The 24,579-nt window shown below is 44.8% G+C and overlaps 1 protein-coding gene across 2 annotated transcripts in view; it reads left to right on the top strand.

Moving 5' to 3' along the window:
- The window catches only part of GRK5 (G protein-coupled receptor kinase 5), a 193,933-nt gene that overhangs the window by 78,802 nt on the left and 90,552 nt on the right, over positions 1–24,579 (top strand). For both annotated transcript variants that reach the window (XM_084748799.1, XM_084748798.1), the window contains exon 2: positions 3,520–3,615. In XM_084748799.1, coding sequence (XP_084604925.1) covers positions 3,520–3,615 — 96 coding nt within the window. The remainder of the gene's footprint in view (positions 1–3,519; positions 3,616–24,579) is intronic.

Genomic DNA, 24,579 nt, shown 5'->3' with positions numbered 1-24,579 from the left:
CAGCCCTACATCTTGTCCTTTTTTATTCTATGAACCATCCTGCCCATCTCTAGGTCATTCTCCTGTATGAGGCCACCCTCTCCCATGTTCCTTCTCTGGTTCTAGTCACCACTGTGGCTCTCCCTGATCCCCACCCCTCAGCACCATGACCATGGGTCCCTGCGGACAAAGGGAGTAGAGGGAGGGGCAGGCAAGGATTCAGATGGACCATAACCTCTGGGAAGCACTTAAGTGAGATAGCTTAACTTTAGTTGGGGTGAATAAAGGTTATATAGTTCTTGGGGAGTGGGGAGGGGTCCCAGGGTAGGTGCACACCATTTTCTGGGGCTAAGTGTGCCAGGAATACTTTATTTGCATTTGGCAGTATGGTCCTATCATATGAAGAGGGAACACAGTACCTAATTATCCTATGGGCAGCAAGGGGAGAGGTTTTCAGGGAACTATGTGAAAGGTCATGTCCAGGCTGTAGTTAGAGGCATCTGTGCCTAGAGACTCTCTCCAGATGATGTCAGGCAGTGAATAGGAGGCTTTGCAGACAAAGGGAGCCCTCCATCAGCTTAGAAAGGCTACCTGGTCATGGTGGACTGCAACCTTAGCAACTGGTTCCTCCAACACACCAATAAACATACATCTCTCGTGTTTCATTGAGCTTTACTGCTTGGAATGAGTGGTTACTGCCATAGTGACAAGAGACTGGGTTGTCTTTACAGGCTCTGAGGCTACAGTGGAGCAGGCAGTAAAGCCAGAGAGGCTCAAGGCTGCTTGCATCCCTAGATGGCTGTGAGCTAGTGCTTGTATGTAGTTTTGACAATGTCAGTTTGGTGAGTTTATCTCACTGAGCTCAGAATTTTCATCTGTGAGTGGGACTCAAGGTCCAGCTAGTGCCGAGGCCTACAGCACAGGAGAGGTTGTAACCGATCCCTGCAAGCAGTCGTTCTTATTTTCCCATCAGTTGACATGAAGAAAACTTACAGTTGCCGGGTATTGTGTTAACTGCATCATTGTCTCCCCTCACCCCTTTGAGGAGGCTAAGGGCCAGACGGAAAGGGGCTGTTGGAGCTATACCTGAAAGTCCAGATGGGGCTTTGGCAGATAGAGGGGTAGGAAAGGCCATTGCTGACGGAGACTTGAGTTGGCAAAGTAACGTGATGTGTGCAGGTGCCTGAGACAAAGCATGCATTCACATTCAATCAGCAGACACTGAGTACTTACCACAGGCTGGGAGAGAATGGCAGAAAATACAAGACCAGGTCTCTGCTACTGTATGCCTGCTGTCAGTGTGGGCAGACACACCACGCATAGAACAATGTCTGTACATTGTGAGTACAGGCCTGACCGTTAGTGGTCACTTCGCATGCAGTTCAAATGAGTGAATGGAAATGTCCTGAGAGAATGGATGAGCCATCTTAAGCTGATGTGTGTGTTCGAGAGACAATCTGAGTAACCAGCCAAAGTTCCACAAACTCTGCCAAGCCGTGTGGATAAAGTGGAAAGCAGATCCAATCTCACCAGGTTAGAGAAGGTCTCCAGGATCGTGGTACGAGCTGAGACTAGAGGCAGGGGTGAGAAACATAAGAAAAGCAGGAAGCAGGTATTCCTGGCAGAGCAGTGCAAAGGCCCTGAGAGCAGTGGTCCAGAAAGAGATAAGGCAAGGGAGCCAGTGACCAAGGGTTGAATGTCGCCAAGGAAAATGCGCCAAGCCTATGGGTTCCCAGGTGCTTAAGCCTGGGAAATAACCCAGAATCCTGTCTGGGCTCTACAAAGCAGGCAGGTCAGATATCGGGACCTCCCTTGTATGCCTCACAACCCCCTCAAGTGGGGCAGTAGGCCTGGGGGAAGCTGTGGCCAGGATGATGGAGGCATTTCTACAGTAACAAGACTGGGCCTAACTTGCCTGTATCTCAAGATACTTTTACTCCTGCCACTTGGGAGGCAGAGGCTGGCAGATCTCTGAGTTTAAGGCCAGCCTAGTCTACAGAGTGAGTTCCAGGATAGCCAGGGCTACACAGAGAAGCCTTTTCTCGAAAAACCAACCAACCAAAAAAAATCAAGTTCTGTTGACAAAATAAAGAATGTCAACACTTTCAGTCATTAAATATGTAATTTATAGCAACCCAACAGCCTACTTGTGCTAGTTGTCTGGGGTGGTGATCTTTTTGAGGCAGATTTGTTTGTTAAGACATTAGACATTGTTCCAGCCTGCCTGAGTTATAGAAGGCTAGGTGTATTGTGGGGACTTTAGCGGAACTTAAGGGCCAATGTAGGTGTGGAGGTCATTTTTCTAGGAGGTGGTGGTGATGGGAAAGCAACCTGCCCAAAGTTCCTTGTATTGTTTTCCTATGATTACTTTAAAAATTACCATTAACTAAGTGGATTGAAACAGCACACACTATTTTGTAGAACTAAGTGGATCAAAACCTTGCACATTTATTATCTTACAGTTCTGTAGGCTGGGAGTCTGACCCAGGTCTCACTAAATTAAAAACAAGGTGTGAGCAAGGCTGGCTTCTGCTGGGTTAGGGTCCAGAGGAGACTCTATTCTCTGGCCTTCTCTGGCATCTCCGTTCCTTAACTTGAGGTTGCTTCCATCACAGTGGCCAGACCAGCCTTTTCTCATATTTCTTTACTCAGATCTGATGCTTCTACCTCCCTTGGTTCCATTGGACCTTTTTATTGGTTGTTCTTGTGTTGTTGAGACCAAATTCCTGCAGGATTAATTTATTTTAGTTCAGTGTTTCAGAGGGTAAGACCCTTTGAAGATGTCTGGGAGAATGTGGTGGAGTGGAGTGCTTTGCATCACAATGAACCAGGCAGCAGAGAAAAGAGAAAGCTGATACTTAGCTAGATTTATTATTTTTCATTTTTCTTTACCCCCAGCTCATGGAACAGTACCATACTTATTCAGTGTAACACTTTCCACTTCAGGTAATACCTTCAGAAACATTTGAAAGTGCACCTAATCTGATTTTATTTGTTTGTTTATTTATTTATTTATTTATTTAGGTTTTTTGAGACAGAGTTTCTCTGAGTAACAACCCTGGTTGTCCTGGACAGCCTGACCTCAAACTTACAAAGATCCAACTACCTCTGCTTCCCAAGTGTGCCATCATGCCTGGCTGTTTCTAGGTGATTTTAAATATAGTAAAATTGACAATGATTAGCCATTATAGACCAAGTTGGGTAATTCAAGAAAATGTCTCTATTGTTGCCTATAATTCTGTCTTTAATCTTTAAAGTAGTTTAAAGTATTAATACATTCCCAGAATTAGGACATCTTTGGAGAACATTATTATGTCTTCCAGAATTTGTCAGCCTTGTTCTGGAAGCTGAATCCTTATGTCTGGGAAGTGTGTGTGTGTGTGTGTGTGTGTGTGTGTGTGTGTGTGTGTGTGTTGGGCCCAGAACACGTTTTGGCTTGATCTAAAGTCCAGAAGCTGGTGGAGAAATTCATGGGGGTAGGATGCAAGCTCCAGAGCTTTGGGTAGCACCAACATCAGTGGTATCTTTCCATCTCTGCAGGGGGTGGAGGAAAACGCAAAGGAAAAAGCAAGAAGTGGAAGGAAATCCTGAAGTTTCCTCACATCAGCCAGTGTGAAGACCTCCGAAGGACCATAGGTAAGGAACACATTAACTGCCAAGGCCTCTGTACAACCAGGCCAGCACAACTCAGCTAAGCAAACACAGGAATTCTGGCTCCATCTTACATCTTTGCTAATGGCCTAAAGATACAACCAGCATTTGTTCGTTATTTGGTGTGTGCCAGGATGAACTGTTACTTCCCAGGTATCCTTTGAGGCTGTTATTTAGCTCCAGTAGGAGAAACTGAAGCACAGTGGCTCTTTAACCTGCTCACAGTATTCCAAATCAAGGGAGAGCAGAGAAGATGAGCCAGGACCGGCTGGAGTCCCCCAAGAAGAGTCTCCTCTGGACCCTAACCCAGCAGAAGCCAGCCTTGCTTGCACCTTGTTTTTAATTCAGTGAGGCCCGGGTCAGACTCCCAGCCTACAGAACTGTAAGATAATAAATGTGCAAGGTTTTGATCCACTTAGTTCTACAAAATAGTATGTGATGTTTCAATCCATTTAGTTTATGATAATTTTTATAGTAACCATAGGCAAATGACACAGGGTACTTTGGGCACGATACCGGAATCCCCAGAGATAACTCCCTGTTTTTCCTGGATCCTATGCATCCTGCTCTTGTGAGGCAGCTCTGTTTTAGGCTCATTATTTCTCTCACTTCGGAGGTTGATATTTATGGTGGAGCCACTAACCCATTGATTTAGCCTAGTTGTCTTTATCTAGCCCCCACATGGCCACCTCCAACAACAGCCAAGGGCTCAGCTCCTGTGGAGACATAGCAAACATACCAAATAGGTCTGATGAACACAGCACATTGCTACCGTCCAGATGAAAGAAGTCTGCATATTTTGCTGTGTTGCATTTATGTGCTTCTTAAGAGTATAAAAATGTACAGGGACTTCTGGTTCCAAACAAGTAGATGCAGTGTTCTCTGTCCCTTCTACCAAGGGCAGTTGAAAACTCTAGGAAGCATAGAAGATTCTGGAAGGTAGAGAGAAAGCAGATGAGTGAGGACATTGAGATGTGAGGAATCAAAGGTTTTCCCTTTTGCTTCTATTATGCCCTTGATAGGGCGTTAGGGGAAACAAAGCTTTATATGCTATTGCTAATGAAATAAAAGGCCCTTACTTCTTCTCAAGAGGAAGGAAGAAAGAAAGAACCTTTTTCCCCCTCTAAAAAGGAGCAGATAGGGCTGGATAGATGGCTCAGTGGTTAAGAACACTGGCTGCTCTTCCAGAGGATCCAGGCTCAATACCCAGATGATAGGTCACAACTCTAGTTCCAAAAACCCGAGCCATCTGCTGGCTGCCTTGGATACCAGGCATGTACATGGTGTTTGTATATACATGCGGACAAAATACCCATTACATAAAATAAATAAAATAGTTAAAAAGTAAAAAGTTTTTTCCAGCACTGAGAACTGAACCTTGGGAAGCACTCTTCCGCTGAGCTAAATCCCCAACTCCAAAAGCAAGTGTTCAGAAAGGAGCAGACAGTGCAGCTGGGAAGACCTTGCAATATCCAGATTTCATCCAAGTTTAGGGGGCCAGATGCCTTCATTAACCCTTTTTTCTTAGAGGACTTCCTCCTGATTCTTCCCCTTGTACCTTCCCTATTCTGTTTACTTCTGGTTTGGAGAGCTAGGAGCACAAGACTCTGCTCCTGGAGTCCCCTGCACAATGGACCCTCACCCAACCGCACCAGCCCAGTTTAAGTCCCTTCACAGGTTTCTTGGTGGAGCCTGTATCTGCTGGTCTGAGAACCAGGCCTGCTGTGTGAGAACGATGACTTGCTTCTCTGAGAGAGTATTGAAAAGCCTCTGTGTGCAGATGCAGTAGGGAAAAGGCTGGAGAAAACAGGAAGGCTGATGTAAGCAGAGGGGCTGCCGTACATGGGCCTGGGCCAGGGGTTGGGCCTGCCGCCTGTTTATAGTCTGTCGCTGTGGTGTTTGCCTAGCCGCTGCTGGGGTCCTGCTGGAAGACTTTCTTACATAAAAATCTCATTTCTTTTCTAGACCAATACACAAACCAAACAGTGGCAAACACCAAGTTTGTTTTTCTTGTGGACAGATGAGCTCATTTTCTGAAGCTCCCTGAGAAGATGTCCCAGGACAGGCTCTGAGAAAGGCTCACTGGACGGCACAGTGGGAAGGCTGTGCCTCACACAGGAGGAGTTAGGCTGACAAAGACCCTGAGACGCTACCTCCTTAGAGTCACCTAGAACAGTGATTGCTGAAAGTCACAGCTTTCTCCTGCCTTCAGCATTGCCTTGGGCAGCCACAAATCCTCCCTGCCCAGCCCCCAGATGACTTTAGAAAATGACAATTATTCCTCTGTTTCACACCCAACCTCCAACCCACATTCGCTTTTCTACTTTGCTTGGAATGAACCTCTAACTCTGACCTGTAGGTCATAGGTCATGGGTGACAGAAAGTTTTGCCTGGCATGAAGCCTGAGGACCCCTTTTCAGAATAATACTTTTTTTCATATGCAAAATGGAACACACAGAATTACCAAGGAAACCAATTACTTTCAAATACAGTTATTAAATACTTTAAAAATGTAAAATATAGAAATATATATGGTTTTTTAAATTAATACTTAAAATAAACCAGGCCTAAAAGCTGGTTAATAGCTATTATGATTTTGTATCTGTGATGGGCGTAAGTGATATTTTTGGATATCTGCAGCAATCACGATATGAGTGGATTTACAGTTTGCTGATAACAAGTCCCAGGCACTCCTAATATCACTGTGGGCATGTGTACCTTTGTAGTCAAAGGAAGTGTGAGTTTTTAGGTAGACCTTGGTGAAAGGCTAGGTGATATCAATAGGAAGTTGCAGGTCTTTGGCAGCGCTGTCTCTGCCTTGCCTTCTTCAGTCCACCCTGAGTGTCCTTAGGTCACTCCCTCCTCCGTTCACAGGTGCTCTGGACACTTCATTGTCCTGTGAATTCCTCAAGCTTGTTTCCAGCTCTAGGGCCTTTGCTCTTGCTGTTCCCTCCACCTAGAATGTCCTTTCCTACACTTTGTTTTGCCAGAGGACTTTAAGGTCCCAGACTAAGTATCAGCTCCAATGGGGAGCCATCTAAGGCAGAGCCTGCTATAATTGTGTTCTTTCATGCAGAGCTGTTTATTGAATGGTCTTTGCTCATAACCCCATTTGAAGTCATCTTCATTTGTTCATTTACTTGTATATTTTCTGTTTCTCTACAGGGCCAACTATTCTGGGTTAGAAGTGTCTGTGTTTTACCTCATTCACTCCCTAAGTACTGCCTGCCACATACTAGGGATTATTAAATATTGGCTGGATGAGGATTGACACAAAATATTTTAAATTAGGGCTCTTTTTAAAACATTCATGACATTTATTTGCTGTGACTAAATTTAACCTTAGCTAATGTTTTTGACTTAAAGTAATGATAGTTTCGATTTAGGGCTTTAAGCTTGAAAGTATTAAACTTAACACCTTTACCCACTCTTATCCTCCAAGATAAGGAATATCAGCATATTGATAAGACCCAGCCGTGGTCTTTTTTGCACTGTTTAAGAAGACAAGTCTGGGCTCCTGGATCAGCCCATGACCCTGTAAAACTACAACTCGAGTACTTAGCACAGTTATGGTAGCATTGTAGAGAATCCGTGTCTCAAGGAATTGGAAGCATATTGTCTAAAACCCCCTTTCCAGTTAATAAATAAAAAATAAATTCCAGTTAAATAAATGAGTGGGCAGACTTTCATAGCTGAATGACCACCTAGACAGTATTATCCCTTGGCTTTGAACTACAGCTTCCCACTACCCAGCACTATCTGAGCACAAACATTTGGGCCCCACGCTCCAACCAGTACTAAATCATAGGGACTCGTTATTCACTCCAAGAACAGATGTTTCTCTCTCTCTCTTTCTATACTGTGTCTTCTATTTGTGCATTGCACACTCATCTACTTAGTCAGTAATATTTATTTTGCATTTGCTGTGTGTCACCCACCAGGTATGCAAAACAGAGCTTAATCATGGCTGAGCACAAGACAGTGACTAACATAGAGATGTGATTACCTGACTGAGAACATTTCATGATGATGAGGGGCCAGTTGTTCAGATGGAGAATAATGGCAGCAATTTCCACCCATTGGAACTTTCCTGGAAGAAGGAGCATGAATTTTAGTCTCCTGTAACATCTTTATGAGAAGTTTTCAAGGGCTATAGTCACACTTCTCCATTTCAGTCCTCACTGTGGCACAGTGAAGTGGATGGAGGAAAGAACAGATGGATGGCGGGAAGGAAGGGCAGGCAAGGTGGCTGGCTGGGTCTTACTCCCTTGGCCTAGACACCGGAGCAGTTACTGGCAGTAATAAGTATGAAGACAGGGAATCTTTCCTGCTTGAATCGACTTTTCATGTGAGCCTCAGACGTGAGTTAAGTGATTACAGACACAGTTGCATGAGAGAAAAGGATAGAGCCCAACCACAACTTTATTAGTTAATAGGATAACTGTTCATGTAAGTTTGTTAGACGACTCAAATCAAAGAATTTCTCAGAATGTCCAAACCTTGAAAGATTGGAAATGTCATCATAAAGGTAAAAGATTATTGAGGACTACAGATATTTTTTAGTGACTCTAATGGTTCTATTGGGCAAAAGTGTGACATTTTAATTTATTTATCTCAGGATCATTTCATACTTTATTCTTTTATTTTTTTAAAAGTAAAATGGGGCTTAAGTGAGAGGACTGATTATTTTCTATAGGAAGTATCCAAAAGCTATATAATAAATCAAAGCCCTCCCTAACCCCATCAGGAGTGACACTTGTGAGGAAGCTATTGAAAGAGAATGGCTGCTGTGCCTAGTGTGTCACCATGTGTTGCAGCCCTCACTGGCTGAGGGAAATGGAGTTGTCCTGTGGAGAGAGCCATATATACCAACACGTTAAGTTTTCCTAGGAGCAACAGGGCTTAGCTGGTGACATTCCCAGAGGAAAAGATAGGTTAACTGTCAGGAAAGCCCCAAAGCATATTGACTACTTTGAATTAGCCTGTTCATTGGCTATTCATTTAACCTCAGTCAACAAATAATGTGACCTGGGAGTTATCGTGCTAGCACTGGGTCCTTGGCCATCTGTTGAAGTGATGTTGCTGGGTGGGATGGTCCGATCAGTGTTGAGAAGGTCAAATAGTTGCTCTGCTGCTTCCAGTTGTGGGGGGTATAGAACAAGTTGCTGATTTATTCGAGTTATATTTCTTTGTTTGGAGACATTTCTGTCAACTTGGTAGAGCCATTAGGTAGGCAACAGATAGTCTCATACCCATTACCATCATCACGGTGGTGCTGAGTTAAGGACCTTTTGAGAGGACTTCTGAATTTCTCAGAAAAGTTGCATTGCATCTAAGTGGTGAATGGGGCTGTTAGTTTCTGACTGACACCAGTGAGTGAGTGAGTGAGTGGGTTCAATGTCCCAGGGACTGGAATTATCTGAGCCATCCTTTTCCTAGAGCACCTTCCCCTACATCCATGAGTCACCATGTACCTGCCTCCTATCAACTGCAAAACATACCTCACAAGACTATAGAAAGCATCATACCCTGCCCAGACCCCTCTTCTGGCTAGGAGGTATCTTTCCTTGAAAGGATGTATATGTCTCAGAAACCTGAGCACTGAGGCAGGCACATAGAGACTCAATTTTATTTGTAAGGTAATTTTGCAGAATGTTTACAGTCACATAAAAGGCATGTGATTGGCATAATTACAACTAAGTAAACCTGGCCAGATTTGATAGCGCTCATTACAATCTCAGAACTCAAGTGATAGAGGCTGGAGAGGATTGCCGTAAGTTGGAGACCAGCTTGGGCTATCCAGTGACACCCAGCTAAAACAAAACAAAGCAACACAGCCTGGGGCTGGAGAGATAACTCAGTGGCTAAAAACACTGCCTGCTAAGGTTCAATTCCCAGCACCAACATGGCAGCTTCATAACTGGCTGTAACTCTAGTTCAAGAGGATTTGATCCCTTCCTATGGGTTCCTTGAGTACCAGACATGCATGTGATATATAGACATACATGCAGGCAAAACATACATACACATGAATAAGTTAATGAAAAAAATTTTTTTAAGAAAAAGAAAAACTCACGTCCCTTGGATGGGCAGGCTGGTGGCACTCAGAGGAAGGATAGCAGGCTACCAGAAGAGACTTGATACCCTATGAGCATATACAGGGGGAAGAGGTCCCCCTCAGTCACAGTCACAGGGGAAGGGAGTAAGAGGAAAATGGGAGTGAGGAAGGATTGGGAGGATACACGGGATGGGATAACAATTGAGATGTAATATGAATAAATTAATAAAATATATTTTAAAAAAGAAAAAAGAAAAAAAATTTAAAAAAAGAAAAGAAAAAGAAAAACCAATCCACCAGAAAAAAACAACAAAATTCTCATCAAAGTCCCCAAACACTCAGTGAACAAAGGCTGTATTCCACAGTTGCTGTAAGGAATTGCTGTTTTGCTGCTTGGTGGCTTTGTGCTCCCAGAGGGGTTTGTAGGCCAGAGTGGACAGTCACGTGAGTCTCGCATGTCCCTATGTCCCAGTGCCTTTCAGGCTGTCAGACTGGAAGTGAGCCCTTGATTTCATTACCAGGGTAACCAAGTGTCTGTGGACGTCACTGCCAACCTTGGGGTGATAAGGGCGCACTAAGTCTGTCGATCTACCACTTAACCGTGCTCTGATAAAGCACGGCATCTGCTTGTCCTTGGAGGGTAATTTTAGATGTGGTAGGTGTAGAGCATCAGGTGACCTGTGTGCAGCTGACACACTTGGAGGGTTAAGGTGGACCAGGCCCTTCTTATGCCCTTCATGAGAGGCCTAATGCTCTTGAAGGAACAACCTGGGCTCAGCACTCATGAGATGCCTGTGCTGCTGGCCAGTGGCTCTCTGCTTTGGCAATTCTGGGGATGGGTTTCTAGATGATCTGGATTTAGCACTCGGGAGTTAGAGGCAGGTAGATCGCTGTGAGTTCGAGGCCAGCCTGGTCTACAAAGTGAGTCTAGGAGAGCCAAGACTACACAGAGAGACCCTGTCTCGAAAAACCAACAAAACAAAACAAAACAAAACAAAACAAAACAAAACAAAACAAAACAGAGGCTACTCTGCAGGGCTAAAACTGAAGACAAATTTGAAACTCTACCGTTCACATTTAGCTGAGCCCTAGGGAAACAAGGGACTTGCTAAGGCACCCTGAGGGAAATTTCCTTCACTCTGTCGGTTTGCCTGAGATGTTGTAACAAAGTACCACACACTGCCCAGTTTACAGGGTCTAAAGGCTGGGTAATTACATTTCAAGTGTCATCAGGCCTGAGTCCTCCCTATAAACATTCCTCTCCCAGCTTCTGGCAGTTTACTGACCTTTGTGCTGCCTCGCAGACCTGTCTGCCATCTTTGCTTCTTCATCTGAATAGGTGTGTGAGTATTAAAGTGTCCCTTTTCTATAAATGTGCCAGTCCTTTTGGCTTAGACTCTATCCAATTTAAAACTCATTACTTCATAGGAACCCTATTTCCAAATAGAGACACATCTTGGGTTACTGGAGGCTAGGACTCCAACCTGCCTTCTTGAGAAGATTCGATTGAAACCACACCAGACCTTCTCTTGGGACTCATGGGATTCAAGGAAGAGGGTCTGAAAGATCTTGGTTCTGTAGGTCTGAGTGGTGCCTTCCTTCCTTCCTCTTACAGGCCCTAGCTGATGTGTCCTCACTGGGCCATAGGAATGCTGTCAGAGGACATTTCCCTAGCCATGTTGCATGGTTCCTCATTTTGTTGTTTCAGTGATAGCAACTGAATTATTACCACTCAGATCAAGCCATAGTTAAGACTCTTTTGCTTTGATGGTTTGTTTGTTTTTGAGACAGGGTTTCTATGTGTAATCCTGGCTGTCCCGGAACTCACTCTATAGATTAGGCTATTTTTGAATTCCACCTGCCTCTGTCTCCCAAGTGCAGATTAAAGGTGTACACCACTACTGCCTGGCTCATAGTTAAGAGTTTTAAGTAATATCTTCTATCTTTTTCCTTGTTTCTCCTACATGCAGTTTAGTTCTTATTCTTCCACTGTAGTGCTTGGGATGGAGTCAAGGCCTTCCTGAGCGAGTCCTGTCACCAAGCTACACCTACACATGTGTTCTCTGTGTATTTCTCTTTTTTTCAATTCTCTCTTCACCCCACTCCTTTTTTGGGCATGCCCATATGTACTGTTCATGTTCATGTGCGTGTAAGTACATGTATACCGGTGTGTATAGGGGCCAGAAGACACCTTCACCACTCTGGGGGCCAAACTCATGCTTACAAGGTTAGCATTCTACCCCAGTCCCCTAGCCTTGCTTCTCACTTCTTTCTTTCACGATATAAAAGTATTTCCCCTGTCATTACAACCCTTTCCAATTTGTCAAATGTATTAGGTATCTGTCATTGGGGACGTATTAGTGAACAAAGCCTAGTGTCCATGTTCTCACAGTGACCCTTCTGTAGGTGAGTGACTATATCAGCAGAGTATTGGGAACTCACCTATTACCCACAATTCAACATCAACACAGATGCCCAGCCTTCCTTCCCTCCCTATCACGTGTGTGTGTGTGTGTGTGTGTGTGTGTGTGTGTGTGTGTGTGTGTGTTTCAAGTTATCTTGAGCATAAGCCCTTGGCCATAAAGCCCTGTAGAAATCTACAAGTTTGTGTGTGTGTGTGTGTGTAGGTTAGGACATCTTGAGGAATGGGTTCTTTTCGTCCATCTTTGGATCCCAAGGATTGAAGTCAAGTCATCAGGCTTACTGGCTGAGCTATCTTGTTTGTCCCTCACCCCCTCCCCTTCACATTTGTCCATTACATGCTGTTCAGATGAAGCCTTTGCATTACACTGTAGCCTTTCAGTCTTCTGCAGTGCTTGGGATTCAACCCAAGGCCTTGTTGATGCTAGGCAAATACTGTAACATTGAACCACATTTCCTGCTCTCAGTGTTGCTCTTTAAACTATACCAGAGCAGTATATACAGTATTCTCTCTCCTGCCTTCACTTTCTCTGGAATGTTCTGTCTCTCTCTGTTAACCTGGCCTGGGATAGGACCCAGGAGGCAGATGACATGTGAGCAGCCTCTGTCTTTCCAACCCCTGTCCCTCATCCCCTGCAGTTAGCAGGCACAAGAAAGACCTTTTGTGTGCTTTAGGGCTCTGCACTGAAAATGGGGAAAAAAAATAAGCTGGTTTATGCATCAATAGGGACCTCAGACCAACACTAAAGGCCAGACGACCTGCAGTGGCCTAAGCATGTCAGCATTTTGCCCTATAAAGTGATGTTGGACCAACACTTTAATGGTCTCTGCCAAGATACTATTTATGGAATTTATTTCCCAGGGCCATGTGAATGGCAATATCTTGGCAGTGAAGCCCAGCAAACCACTGCACCTTCCTCCCTTGGTGTTTGCCTCAGCAAATTAAACATCCCTTTTTTTGAATACCTGAAGCTTGCACCCAGCAGAGAGGAGCAAGAAAAAGTGTGGACAGAAGATATTTGGGGGATGCAGGAACTTTTCAAATTAAAAATGAAATACAACAACCACTGGATGATCCTCTAAAGAGCCGTAGTGGGCATTGGGTGCTTACTGGCTGCTAGCTGCAGCCCTTTCCAGACAGTCACAGAAAGGAAATCTATAATCCAGAGAACTTGAGTGCTGCTTTTTTTTTCCCAGTTGTGCTATCCTTGTGTTCTCTTTTTTTAGAAAAATTTTTAATGGTTCATTATTTATTTATTTATTTATTTATTTATTTATTTATTTATTATGTACACAGTGCTCTGTCTGTAGATGCACCTGCAGGCCAGAAGAGGGCATCAGATCACATTATAGATGGTTGTGAGGCACCATGTGGTTGCTGGGACTTGAACTCAGGACCTCTGGAAGAGCAGTCAGTGCTCTTAACCGCTGAGCCATCTCTCTAGCCCCCTTGTGTTCTCTTTTTAAGTTAGTTTTCGGTAATCTTTTACTTCTTTTCTTAAAGATTTATTAATTTATTTTATGTACACAGGTGCTCTGTCTATATGTACATCTGCATGCCAGAAGAGGGCATCAGATTATATTATAGATAGTTGTGAGCCACCATATGGTTGCTGGAAATTGAACTCAAAGACCTCTGGAAGAGCAGCCAGTGCTCTTAACTGCTGGAGCTATCTCTGTAGACCTTAATTCTTTTTTTCCTCTTCATTATTAAAATAAATAAACAAAGAAAACTGAGCACAGGCTAGGGTTCAATAGGTAAATGTGCCAGCCTCTTAATCCTGACAACATGAGTTTCATCGCTGGAATCCATGAAAAATGTGGATATGTTGGCATGTACCTGCAGTTCCTGAGCTCCTAAGGGTGACTGGAGACAGGACAATGGTCCTGAAGCTCATAGGCCAGCTCTCCTGGAGTACATACAAGGGCAGCATCAGAGACAAGAGAGACACGGCCTCAGTTAGAACTCCCAAAAGTTATAATCTGAGTTTCACTGCATAGTGATATGCATGTGAGATACACACCACACACACACACACACACACACACACACACACACACACACGTTAAAATATGTCTATGAATGAAATTTCAAAACAATTTAAAAAGAAGAAATTTTAAATTGCCAAGGTAGTAGACACTAGTAGCAGATTAGTGTCTCCCGCTTAGAAGCCAGATACTTGTTTTCAGTTTGTGATTTTTTTAATATTTGGGGATTTTTTTGTCATATTTTAGTTTTTTTCAGTGGTGCAGATTGAACCCAGGACTCTACCACCCATCTTTTTCCCTTTTATCACAAGACAGACTTTTATCAAATTGCCCAGGTTGGCCTTGCACTTACTCTGTAGCCCAAATAGGCCTTGAATGTGTACTCTTCTTGCCTCGTCATTCTCAACAGCTGGGGTTACAGGGCAGTTCCCATGCCCGACCACATGTGTGCCCCTCCTAGCCTCGTGTGTGTGTACACACGTTGGGGGGGCTGCCGGGGGCCAGAGGACAACTTTGTGAAATCAATTCTTTTCTTTTCCTTTCCTTGGTTTCTAAGAATTGAACTCAGGTCACCAGAAGTGTACAGCAAGGACCTTGAACAGCTGAGCCAGCTCCCTAACACAGAATTCTGCCTTTTTTCCCCCCAGAATTTTTGCTTGAACATCTTTGTTCTCCTCCAGAGAGGAAAAAAATCACTTACCCCTCCCTAGTCTTAGACTGATTGCTGAGAGATCTTGTTTTCTGCACTAAATTCTTTCAAAAGGCCTGGAAATGTGGGCTGAAAGAAGCTATTGCTATCAGCTTTGAAGTTTTTTTTTTCTTCTTTTGTCAGAAATGGCCTAGGTATACATGTTTAGCTGCACTGCTTGCTAAGGACACTTTTCTAGTTCTGGGTTTCAGCATGCCTCAAGGGAAGGCATGGTTAAGTTGTAGGAGAGGACATTCTGCCAGCAGAGCTACATGCTGGGGTGTTGTTGTTAGATGTCCTTGGGGGAAACCCCTGCTTGGAGCAGCACAGAATGGCCCTACCACTGGGGCTTGGGACTGCAGAACAGGGAAGACAGAGCCACTGAGCCAGGCCTGAGCAATGAGGTTGGAGGGGGCAGCAAGAAACAGAACTACAGTGGCAGGAGCCTGGGGTTTGCAACAGGCTCTGTCTTCAGTGACTGTGAGCAAGTGATTAGACTCCCCGAGCCTGTCTTCTTCTCTGCCAGATCAGACTGCGAGTGTTGGGAGAATTAAATTAACAGCACCAGAGGGCAAGACTGCCCAAGTGTGGCTGACTTCATTCTCCACTTCTCCACTATCATGGTGGTCACTGTTTTGGTGAACCCTGCTGTTTTGTTCAACAAAGTGCTATGTTTCTTGCTCCTCTTGGTTGCTGGTGGCCAAGTTCTGCTGTAAAGTTTGGCTGCTCAGTCATTGATTCATTGATTCCTTCATTCATGTGTTAAGCCCTTTCTTTATTCCAGGAACCTAGGAAGTTGCCAGGTGGCAGGGCCTGGCTTTGGCAGTGGCTGCTGGCAACCTGGATCAGGCAGCATTCTTCTCCTTTATGTAACCCTTTCCCTCAGTCCATTTGGCCCTTCAGATCTGTGTTCACTAACTCTGCAGATTTGGAGGGCCTGGGTGGTATCTCCAAGCCCATCTCCTCATCCTCCTGCCTCTAGCTGGGAGAGACTTCATCTACCATACACATGAATGGGCTAGCCAATCCCATCCACTGGTCTGTAGCCAGCTTTTACTCTAGGCATGGTGGAGCTGTCCCAGGTTGTCCCATGGTGGAGCCTCCCAGGAAGATGAGTAAAAACACACTTGACACTGGGTCACAACGTGGGTAGTAGGACAGGTGCCAGAGGTACATCCCCAGTATCAAGAATCCGAGAAACAACAAGGGCAAGAAGGACAGAGACAGACCTGTGGACACTGGTTGAACAGGAAACTGCTAGGTTAGTAGGCTCAGCATTGTCAGCGTCATCTAACCAGGCAATTCTGATGGCCATATTTATCAATGCAAAACCCTGTGGGCCTGAGGCCATTTTCTAGTGATGCCTTGGGAATAAGGACCTAGAGATTCAGAGAGAATAGTAAGTTTCTCAGAGTCCCAGAGCTCTGCAAAAGCAAAATCTAGATTCAAATACAGCCCCAAAGCAAAAAGTCATGTCTGTGTTGCCTGTGATTTCTCCATGATGTGGACAACCTTGGGCACTTTTGGGAGGTCACCATCCATACTGCTCTGATGGACTTTCTGCACAAAACTGTGAAGGTTAAACAGAGACTGAATCAGGCCACGGGGATCAAGAGTGCCTCCAGCCTGAAAGATTAGTGTAGCTCTGAGAGCTTTTGAAGCTGCCCTTGGGGTGAGAGTAGATAGCAAAAGATGCGTGAGCAGGGTAGGCTTGACATGCAGGAGTAGAAGCTACATTCATTTCCTCTCCAAATATTTGTTTGTTTGTTTGGTTTTTTTTTCAAGACAGGGTTCCTCTGTGTAGCCTTGGGTGTCCTGGACTCATTTTGTAGACCAGGCTGGCCTTGAACTCACAATGATCTGCCTGCCTCTGCCTGTAACTACTGGGATTAAAGGCGTGTGCCACCACGCGTGGCCTTCTTCGCATATTTGTGACTGGCTTACTGTATGTCTGAAAGGAAGGGACACAATTCAGTTATATAGACAGGACCACAGACATTTTCTACTTCTGATGATGCTTTTCCCAGGGTTCAGGTAGCAAAAGAGGAGGCAGAGCAGCTGGAGCTGATTCTCACCTACAGTCAGGGCAGTGGAGATGACACCTGCTACAGGATGCCCTGTGGCACCACCTGTCAGAAGTCCCCAGGCTAGCAGCTGTTCCTACTGCCCACCTGTCTCTTCCCTTCCTTTCCAGGACCGGTTTCTTGCTCCCCTGCTGTTGGTCCTCTCACTCTTTTCTTCCTGCAGGGCCTCTTGGAAGATGGCAGATGGGCATGGATGCCACACTGTCTGTCTCTGCCTGCACTTTTTGTTACCCCACCCTTGAGTTTGACTCAAGGCCTTTGGAGTCCTGAGTGGTGAGATGTCTTCATAAACCTAGTGAGGTCCCTCACTTCTCATGGTCCCATTGTCTGGCCAGCCACGAGATTCTCTCTTCTGGGGCTGCTGGTGCTCTTTGTTACCATCTGACCAGGAGAGGTATGGCTTTTAGCTTCATTTATCTATATGAGCTTCCCACCCACCTCTTAATTGGAACCCTTCTTGGATTCCTGTCTCTCATGGTAATTGGGTCCTTACCCTTTTTTCACCTCATTGTCTTCATACTTGCCACTCTGCCCAGACTGGTACAGTAGCCTCTCCATTGGCCTTCTGCTTCTAGGTGTTTTTTTCACTTCCCTCCCTTCCTCCTTCATTGTCTCCTTCCAGTTTTTCCTCTTTTTTTCATGTGTTTGTATGTAATGCACTGTGCATGTATATATGCATGTTTTTGAATGTGTATGGCAACACATATGAATTGGTGCAGGTATATGTGTGTGTGTACATACAAGCGGAGGCCCAAGATTAATGTTGGGAATCAACCTTCACCACTCTTCCACCTTATTCACCAAAGCAGGGTCTTTTAATCAAACCCAGAGCTTGCCAATATGGCTAGTCTTGCTAGCCAGCTGGCCTTGGGGATCCCCTGTCTGTCCCGTCTAAGGCTTGAGTCATGTGGCCTGGAGGGTCAAGGTGGGTTGTCTCTTGTCACCTGTTGACCACTTGAATGTCAACCAGAGAGGACTAGCACATGGGTTTTCCCATTCTTCTCACCCTGACGTGGGCATCACAGCCTCGGGCATTTAAGTGGGCTTACAGGAATCTAAACTCCAGTTCTTACACTCTCACACCAAGCACTTAACTGCTCAGCTGTGTCCCCAAACCATACCTGCTTTTTTCCCTCCTCACCGCCCCCCCTTTTTTTCCTTCTGGCTCTTTGTAATTTATATTCAGAAAGTTTTTGACTTCTCAGATGATGTGAAAAGTGGAGACTCCTAGGATACATAAGTCTAATGCCTTTGTTTTCTGTCCCATGTATTCTATCTGCACTCTGCCATAAATATGCAGGTTTCTTATGATTGTGAGTAAACTCACAAACTGGCTTTCAAGTTACTTTATCACATCCTTGCTTATCTGTTTAAGAGCTGTGAAGCATTGGACAATTTGGTTAGCCTCTATGAGCTATAGAAACAGAATAAAGATGATTATTATCACTACCACTGATTAAGGTCTTATATGGTAGACACTGTATTTCTCTGTGCTGTAGACATAAGGTTATTGTGTAGTTCAAATGCTTGTTCTGAGAATCTCCTGTTTCAATGTTGTATAAATATTGCTCCCCAATTGACTCCCCCTGATATGCCAATAAAGCAGCTCATAGCCACTCACTGAGCAGGAAAGAGAATAGCCCTGGACTTCCTGGGGAGGAGGAGTAAGATGAGAAATTAGGGTATTGAGCCATGGGAGAGGTCCAGGAGACATCAGGAGAAAGAGCTGGAACAGGGAAAGCTACAAAGTATAAGTGTCTCTGGGATGTAAGCTGGGAGGAAGTCAAATTAGCTTAGAGGGTTAAGAATAGAGTAATAACTATTCAGTTCTTGGGCTGTGTAGCTTGTTAAAATAAGATAATAGAGCCTCAGTTACTTATGTGATAGCCAGGTAAAGAAAGAAACTGAGAAACAAATGCAGTTATATAAAAATAACTCTAACACTGTGCCCTTTTCCTAACCTAGGGAAGATGTCTTATTTTGGAAAGGAATTTGGGGTTTGTCATTATGAAGCTCCTTGCCCAAAGACACACACTATCAAGAGGCCCAGCATCTGTCTTCCCAAGTCTGTGCCTTCTTTATCTTTGGGAACCCAAAACTGGGGCTTTAGGGAGCTGTGGACGAACATATAACATCAGCAAGACAGGTAGGTACCCCAAGGAAGGAGAAGAGAGGAAAGATGGGATAGAGTGGAAGCCAGGTACCCGGGCATGCAGAAGGCCTCAGGCTGGCCTCTGGCTCTGTGGGGCTGCTCTGTCTAGCATGGGGCCCTTGCACTTTCCCTGGGTGTAGTGTTGACATTATTCAGCTGTCTGTGACTGTTCTTTCCCTGGGCCAAATTTATCTTTAATGGACTGGGAAGCCAAAGTACCTCTAGGCTAGATTTGGGAGGATGAGCATACCTTCTAAAGTTGGCTTCTGCCCGTAACATTGCTGGCCTTGCTCTTGGATGCCTTGTGCTCTCTGTGGAGTCGTGTGGGCTGGGAACTCAAGCTGGGGTGGTGTCTCTTACCATCCGTTGACCACTTGAGTGTCAACAGAGAGGACTGGCCCATTTCTGAGCCTTCCTGGAATATCTTATGGGGCTTATGGGTTCTTCTTGATGGAGGCTGCAAGGAGAAGCCAGCCTATAGAATAAGCTAGCTAGGCTTTCCTGATATATCTCCCAAGAGTGGTTTCTTTGAGGATATAGCAGACCAGCATCCCCATAGGTCTGGGGAGTGGGGCATCAATCTCTTAGGGATGGAAGGAAGGCAATCTTTTGGATCAATTTCCTGTCGTGTTTGGCCTGTTCTTCTGCCTATTGAGTGTGGTTATGTTTCAAACTAGTTTAGTTGACTACTCTGAACTGGGGGCTGAGGAGCAAAGTGGCACCTAGTTGAGGAAAGACTGGTTTGTGCTATGTGTTACTCCTGTCCTTCTAGAAGAGTCTGCGGATGTTCCCCTACTGAATATTGTGTAGGTCTGAGTAGTATGCCAGTGTGGCATATATATGCTTATAGACGTGTGTGTTTTGTGTGCCTGTACACACATTGCTTGCAAGCACATGTGCACCACTAGACTGGGTGTTCAGAAGGCAAAATTGCTGGCTGTTTGAGTCCTGTACACCTGCAAAGATATGATGAGAAATGACTCAGACTCCAAAAGGTCAGCAAGGGGGGTATTGGCTCATTGTGGAGGTGGGGGCTCTGGGAAAGCCAACTTTATGACCTTAGTTGTTGTTGTGGTTGTTTTTTTGAGACAAGGTTCCTTTGTGTAGCTCTGGCTGTACTGGAACTAGCTCTGTAGATTAGGCTGGCTTCGAACTTGCAGAGATCCACTTGCCTCTGTCTCTAGTGCTGGCATTAAAGGTGTGTGCTATAAATACCTGGATTTCCTTTTGAGCTTTTAAAAAAATCAGATTGTCTTCTATTGATCCCACAGGCCACAGGTTGGACATACTTGGAGATTTTTCAGATATCTTTAGTCTCTGCTTCCTAGCTCTTTGTCTTCGAGCCCACTCTGGCCTCTTTATATACTGCCTTGCAGTCAACTCCTTGCTTGGCAAGAAGGCCCACTAAGGCCTTTCCTCCTAGGACCTAAACCTTCCCTGGGAGACAGAGACTGCGCACCAGAAAAAGACAAGGAATGTTACTTGTTAAACCTGTGTTTGCCTGCCTAGAATACATGGCTATTTCTGCCTTAGTCCCTGCTCCTATTTTCCCCATGAGGGAGGGGTAGAATGAGGTCCCCTACCTTTCAGGGGTCCTCATGGATGAGCACAGCAGTCTTTTCTATTTGTCTCCTCTTAACCACAAGGTTGGGTCTCAGTGAACTGTGCACACATTGGGGTGTTTAAGGAGCCATTGTGGAGCCAAGGCTCTGAATTTGTGCTCCACCCCTGGTTACCCACCTGCTCCCTCTTTGTTTACACGTCCACAAGCCCCTATCTTCTAAGTTGTACTGGGGGAAATCATTTGACTTTCCCCTCTCCTCTCTGAAACAATTGACCATGTTTTGTCAATTGACAAAAACAATTGACAGTGTTTTGTGGGAAGATGCTGTAGATCCCTTTGGGAAGTAAGGAATGACTTATAAATGTACACATGAGGAAGGAAAATAACCAAGGCTCCATGTAGAGCTGGAGAGCAGTTGTGTCTCATCTGGTCTTCCTCACAGAAGAATGTGTTCATGAGAATCTACCATGTTGCTATCGAGTGAGAGAATAGGTTCTGACAGGTCAGCATGTTGGACACTGCCAGGCTTGTTCCCTCTTGGGCTCCAGAGAACTGGTTACTCAAACAGGAGACATAATATACCCCTAGGTATCAGAAAAGGAACCCTGAAGAAGCCACAGGAATTGGCTGCAGTTGGCTAGATACCCATTCTGGAAAAACTGGTGAAGGCTTGGCTACCCAGGCATTTGTGAAGTGCCCTGGAAGAAAGGTAGGTACCACAGTAGAAACCTTAGGGACAGGTGCATGGCCCTGATGCTTTGCATCTCCATCCCTGGTAGATACTGAGGATTCTAAGTCCTCCAAGATGATGACATTGACCAAAGGATCCTGAGGGTGTGACAGATTCTGGCCTTGCCTACTTTTGCCACCACTGGAGGGCTGTTGTTGAAGTCCTGGGCACCATTAGGAGACATTATTTAAGACTTTGGTGAGCAATCAGAGTTGAATGACAACTTCTACTACTATTTCTCAGCTGCCTATGTAGTCTATCATTATAAAGTTGAATTGGGAGCAGGATGATGCTCAGTGTAGGTCACTCTCGTAGTCAGGCAGAGATTATTGTTTGGCCAGAGGGAGAAGAGTCAGAGGGCAGAAGGCTCCATGGTCCTTAAGGATGGAGGCAAGGAGTTATTGCTGTACCCGGTTACAGCCATTGTAGCTTAACTGTTACGAAGGTGCAGGAAACACAGCAGCCAAGCAGTATGAGTTCTGGAAGCAACCACAGGGATAAAATGATGTGTCAGACTTTGCTGCAGAGCTCTGGAAGGAATGCAATGGCTTCTAAGTGAGTCCTGGGCTAGGAATAGGCTGGCCTTTGTCATTAGTTCTTCATCTGTACCATGGGGCAAATAACTCCTACCTCTCAGGAGTCCTCATGAACATCAGCCAAGTTGCAGTGAGGAGGGTCCTTATACATGGAGCCTGGTGAGATCATGTATAGGAGGGACAGAAGAGGTGGGCTTTAGGGCTGGATCAGTCCTCTGCACAGCTCTTTCTAGGATTACTTTTAGCCAGACCTTCATCTGAAAGCTAGCTCTCCCACCCAGGACGGATTCAGTAGCCATCACTACTCCAGGATCCCTGGGATTTCTGTGACCTTTGGTGGGTCTTAGCACCCAGACCCCATGCATGGGCTATTCTTTTAGGTGTGTTTTTCTCCCAGTGGAGACTGTGGCAGCCTCCCTGAGCTCATAAAGGTCCTCATGTGGTCCTTCACTGCTAGTGAAGTGCTATTTTTTTTTCTCCTTTTTTTGGTAGCTCTAGGGTTGATACCTAGGGCCTTGTGAGATACATGCTGTGCAAGCACTGAGCAGGGTCACATTCAACTATTGAAACCAGTAGGTGGTCTTTTCACTTTTGTTTTACAAATGAGGTTCTAAATTTTTGCCTCAGTTACCCATTTACAGGACATGCCTGGCTTGCCTCAGTTCCTAGTTGCTCATCAGACCAATGTCAGTTTTTCAAAATGTCTATTTTATTTATTATAATCTATTTACATTACATCCTGATTGCTATCTTCTCCCTCTTATCTTCCCATTCCTACCCTCCCTCCTTCTTCTGCCTATTCCCCTCTCCTAGATTTTTGATGGGGAGCCCTTCTATCCCAACTTTCTGGTGACAGCCTATTAGGTCTCATCAGGATAGCCTGCATCCCCTTCTTCTGTGTGCCCGCTAGGCCATCTTGCCAAGGAGCAGTGACCAAATTGTGGGCACAAGAGTGCATGTCAGAGGTTCAGCAGCAGTCCACCCCTTCTCCTCCCCCACCCACGGAGAATCAGCAGTCCATGGGTTACATCTGAACAGGGGGTCTAGGTTCTCTGCATGCATTGTCCTTGGCTGGTGCATCAGTCTGTGCGGGCCCCTTGTGTCCAGATCCACAGGACTTGATGGTCTCCCTGTGGAGCTCCTGCTCCTTCCCAGACCTTCCATCCCCCCAACTCTTCCCTACAACTCTCATTGTTTGACCCTGAGATCAGCTTCAAGTCCCAGTATCTGTCCCGATCCCACACTGGGTGGAGTCTCTCAGATGACATCAATGTTGGGCTATTATCTACTTATAAGTGAGTATATATCATGTGTGTCTTTATGGGTCTAGGTTACTTCACTCAGGATGATCATTTCTAATTCTGTCTATTGCCTGAAATTTTCAAGATTTCCTTGTTTTTGATAGCTGAGTAGTATTCCATTGTATAAATGTACCGTAGTTTCTTTACTCATTCCTTGGAACATCTAGGTTGTTTCTAGATTCTGGCTATTACGAATAAAGCTGCTATGAACATAGTTGAAAAAATGTCCTTGTATGGTGGAGCATCTTTCAGGTATATGCCCAGGAGTGCTATAGCTGAATCTTGAGGTAGCACTATTCCCAATTTTCTGAGAAAGTGCCAGATTGATTTCTAAAGCAGTTGTACAAGTTTGCACTCCCACCAGCAATAAAGGAGTGTTCCCCTTTCTCTACATCCTCACCAGTACGTGCTGTCACTTGAGTTTTTGATCTTAGCCATTCTGATGTGTGTAAGATGGAATCTCAGAGTTGTTTTGATTTGCATTTCCCTCATGACTAGGGATGCTGAGCATTCCTTTAAGTGTCTCTCAGCCATGCAATCCCTATCAAAATACATGCACCATCTTTTACAGACCTTGAAAGATCAATTCTCAACTTTATATGGAAAAACAAAAAACCCAGAATAGCTGAAACAATTCTGTACAAGAAAAGATCGTCTAGAGGAATCTCTATCCCTGATCTCAAGTTGTACTACAGAGAAAAAAAAATATGGTACTGGCATAGAAATAGGCCAGTTGATCAATGGAATGGAATTGAAGGCCCAGAAATAAATCCACATAACTATGGACATTTGATTTTTGACAAAGAAGCCAAAACCGTACAATGGAAAACAGATAGCATCTTCAACAAATGATATTGGTCCAACTGGATGTCTACATGTAGAAAAATGCAAATGATACATATTGATCAGCCTGCGCAAAACTCAAGTCCAAGTGGATTAAAGACCTCAACATAAAACCAGACACACTATATCTGTTAGAAGAATAAGTGGGGAAGAGCCTTGAACTCATTGGCACAGGACACAAGACACTGTCAATAGAACAAAGCAACAGCCTATAAGTTGGGAAAAGATCTTCACCAACCCTATATCTGACAAAGGGCTAATATCTAAAATATATAAAGAACTCAAGAAGTTAAACACCATCAAACCAAATAATCCAATTTAAAAATGGGGTACAGAGTTAAACAGAATTCTCACCAGAGGAAGATCACTGTCATTTTTAGCCTAAGATTTGCAAACCTCGGCAAGCTGAAGGGTTCAGTCCTTACCTGCCTGGTAGACCTCCTGCTTAGCTAAGATTCCATTTCCGTGTAGGTCTCCAAGTCTCTGGTCCCAAGCAGTTGCCACCTACACACCTGCCTCATTTTTCCCCAGCCTCACATTTGGCCATAGGAAGATGAGGTGCTGGGAGAAGTAAGTTGCTTTC

This window comes from Acomys minous, assembly GCF_964271855.1.
Source record: "Acomys minous genome assembly, chromosome: 2".
NCBI classification, from domain to species: Eukaryota; Metazoa; Chordata; class Mammalia; order Rodentia; family Muridae; genus Acomys; species Acomys minous.
Note: the sequence above shows the minus strand (reverse complement) of the source record. Positions and strands in the feature narration are given on the sequence as shown.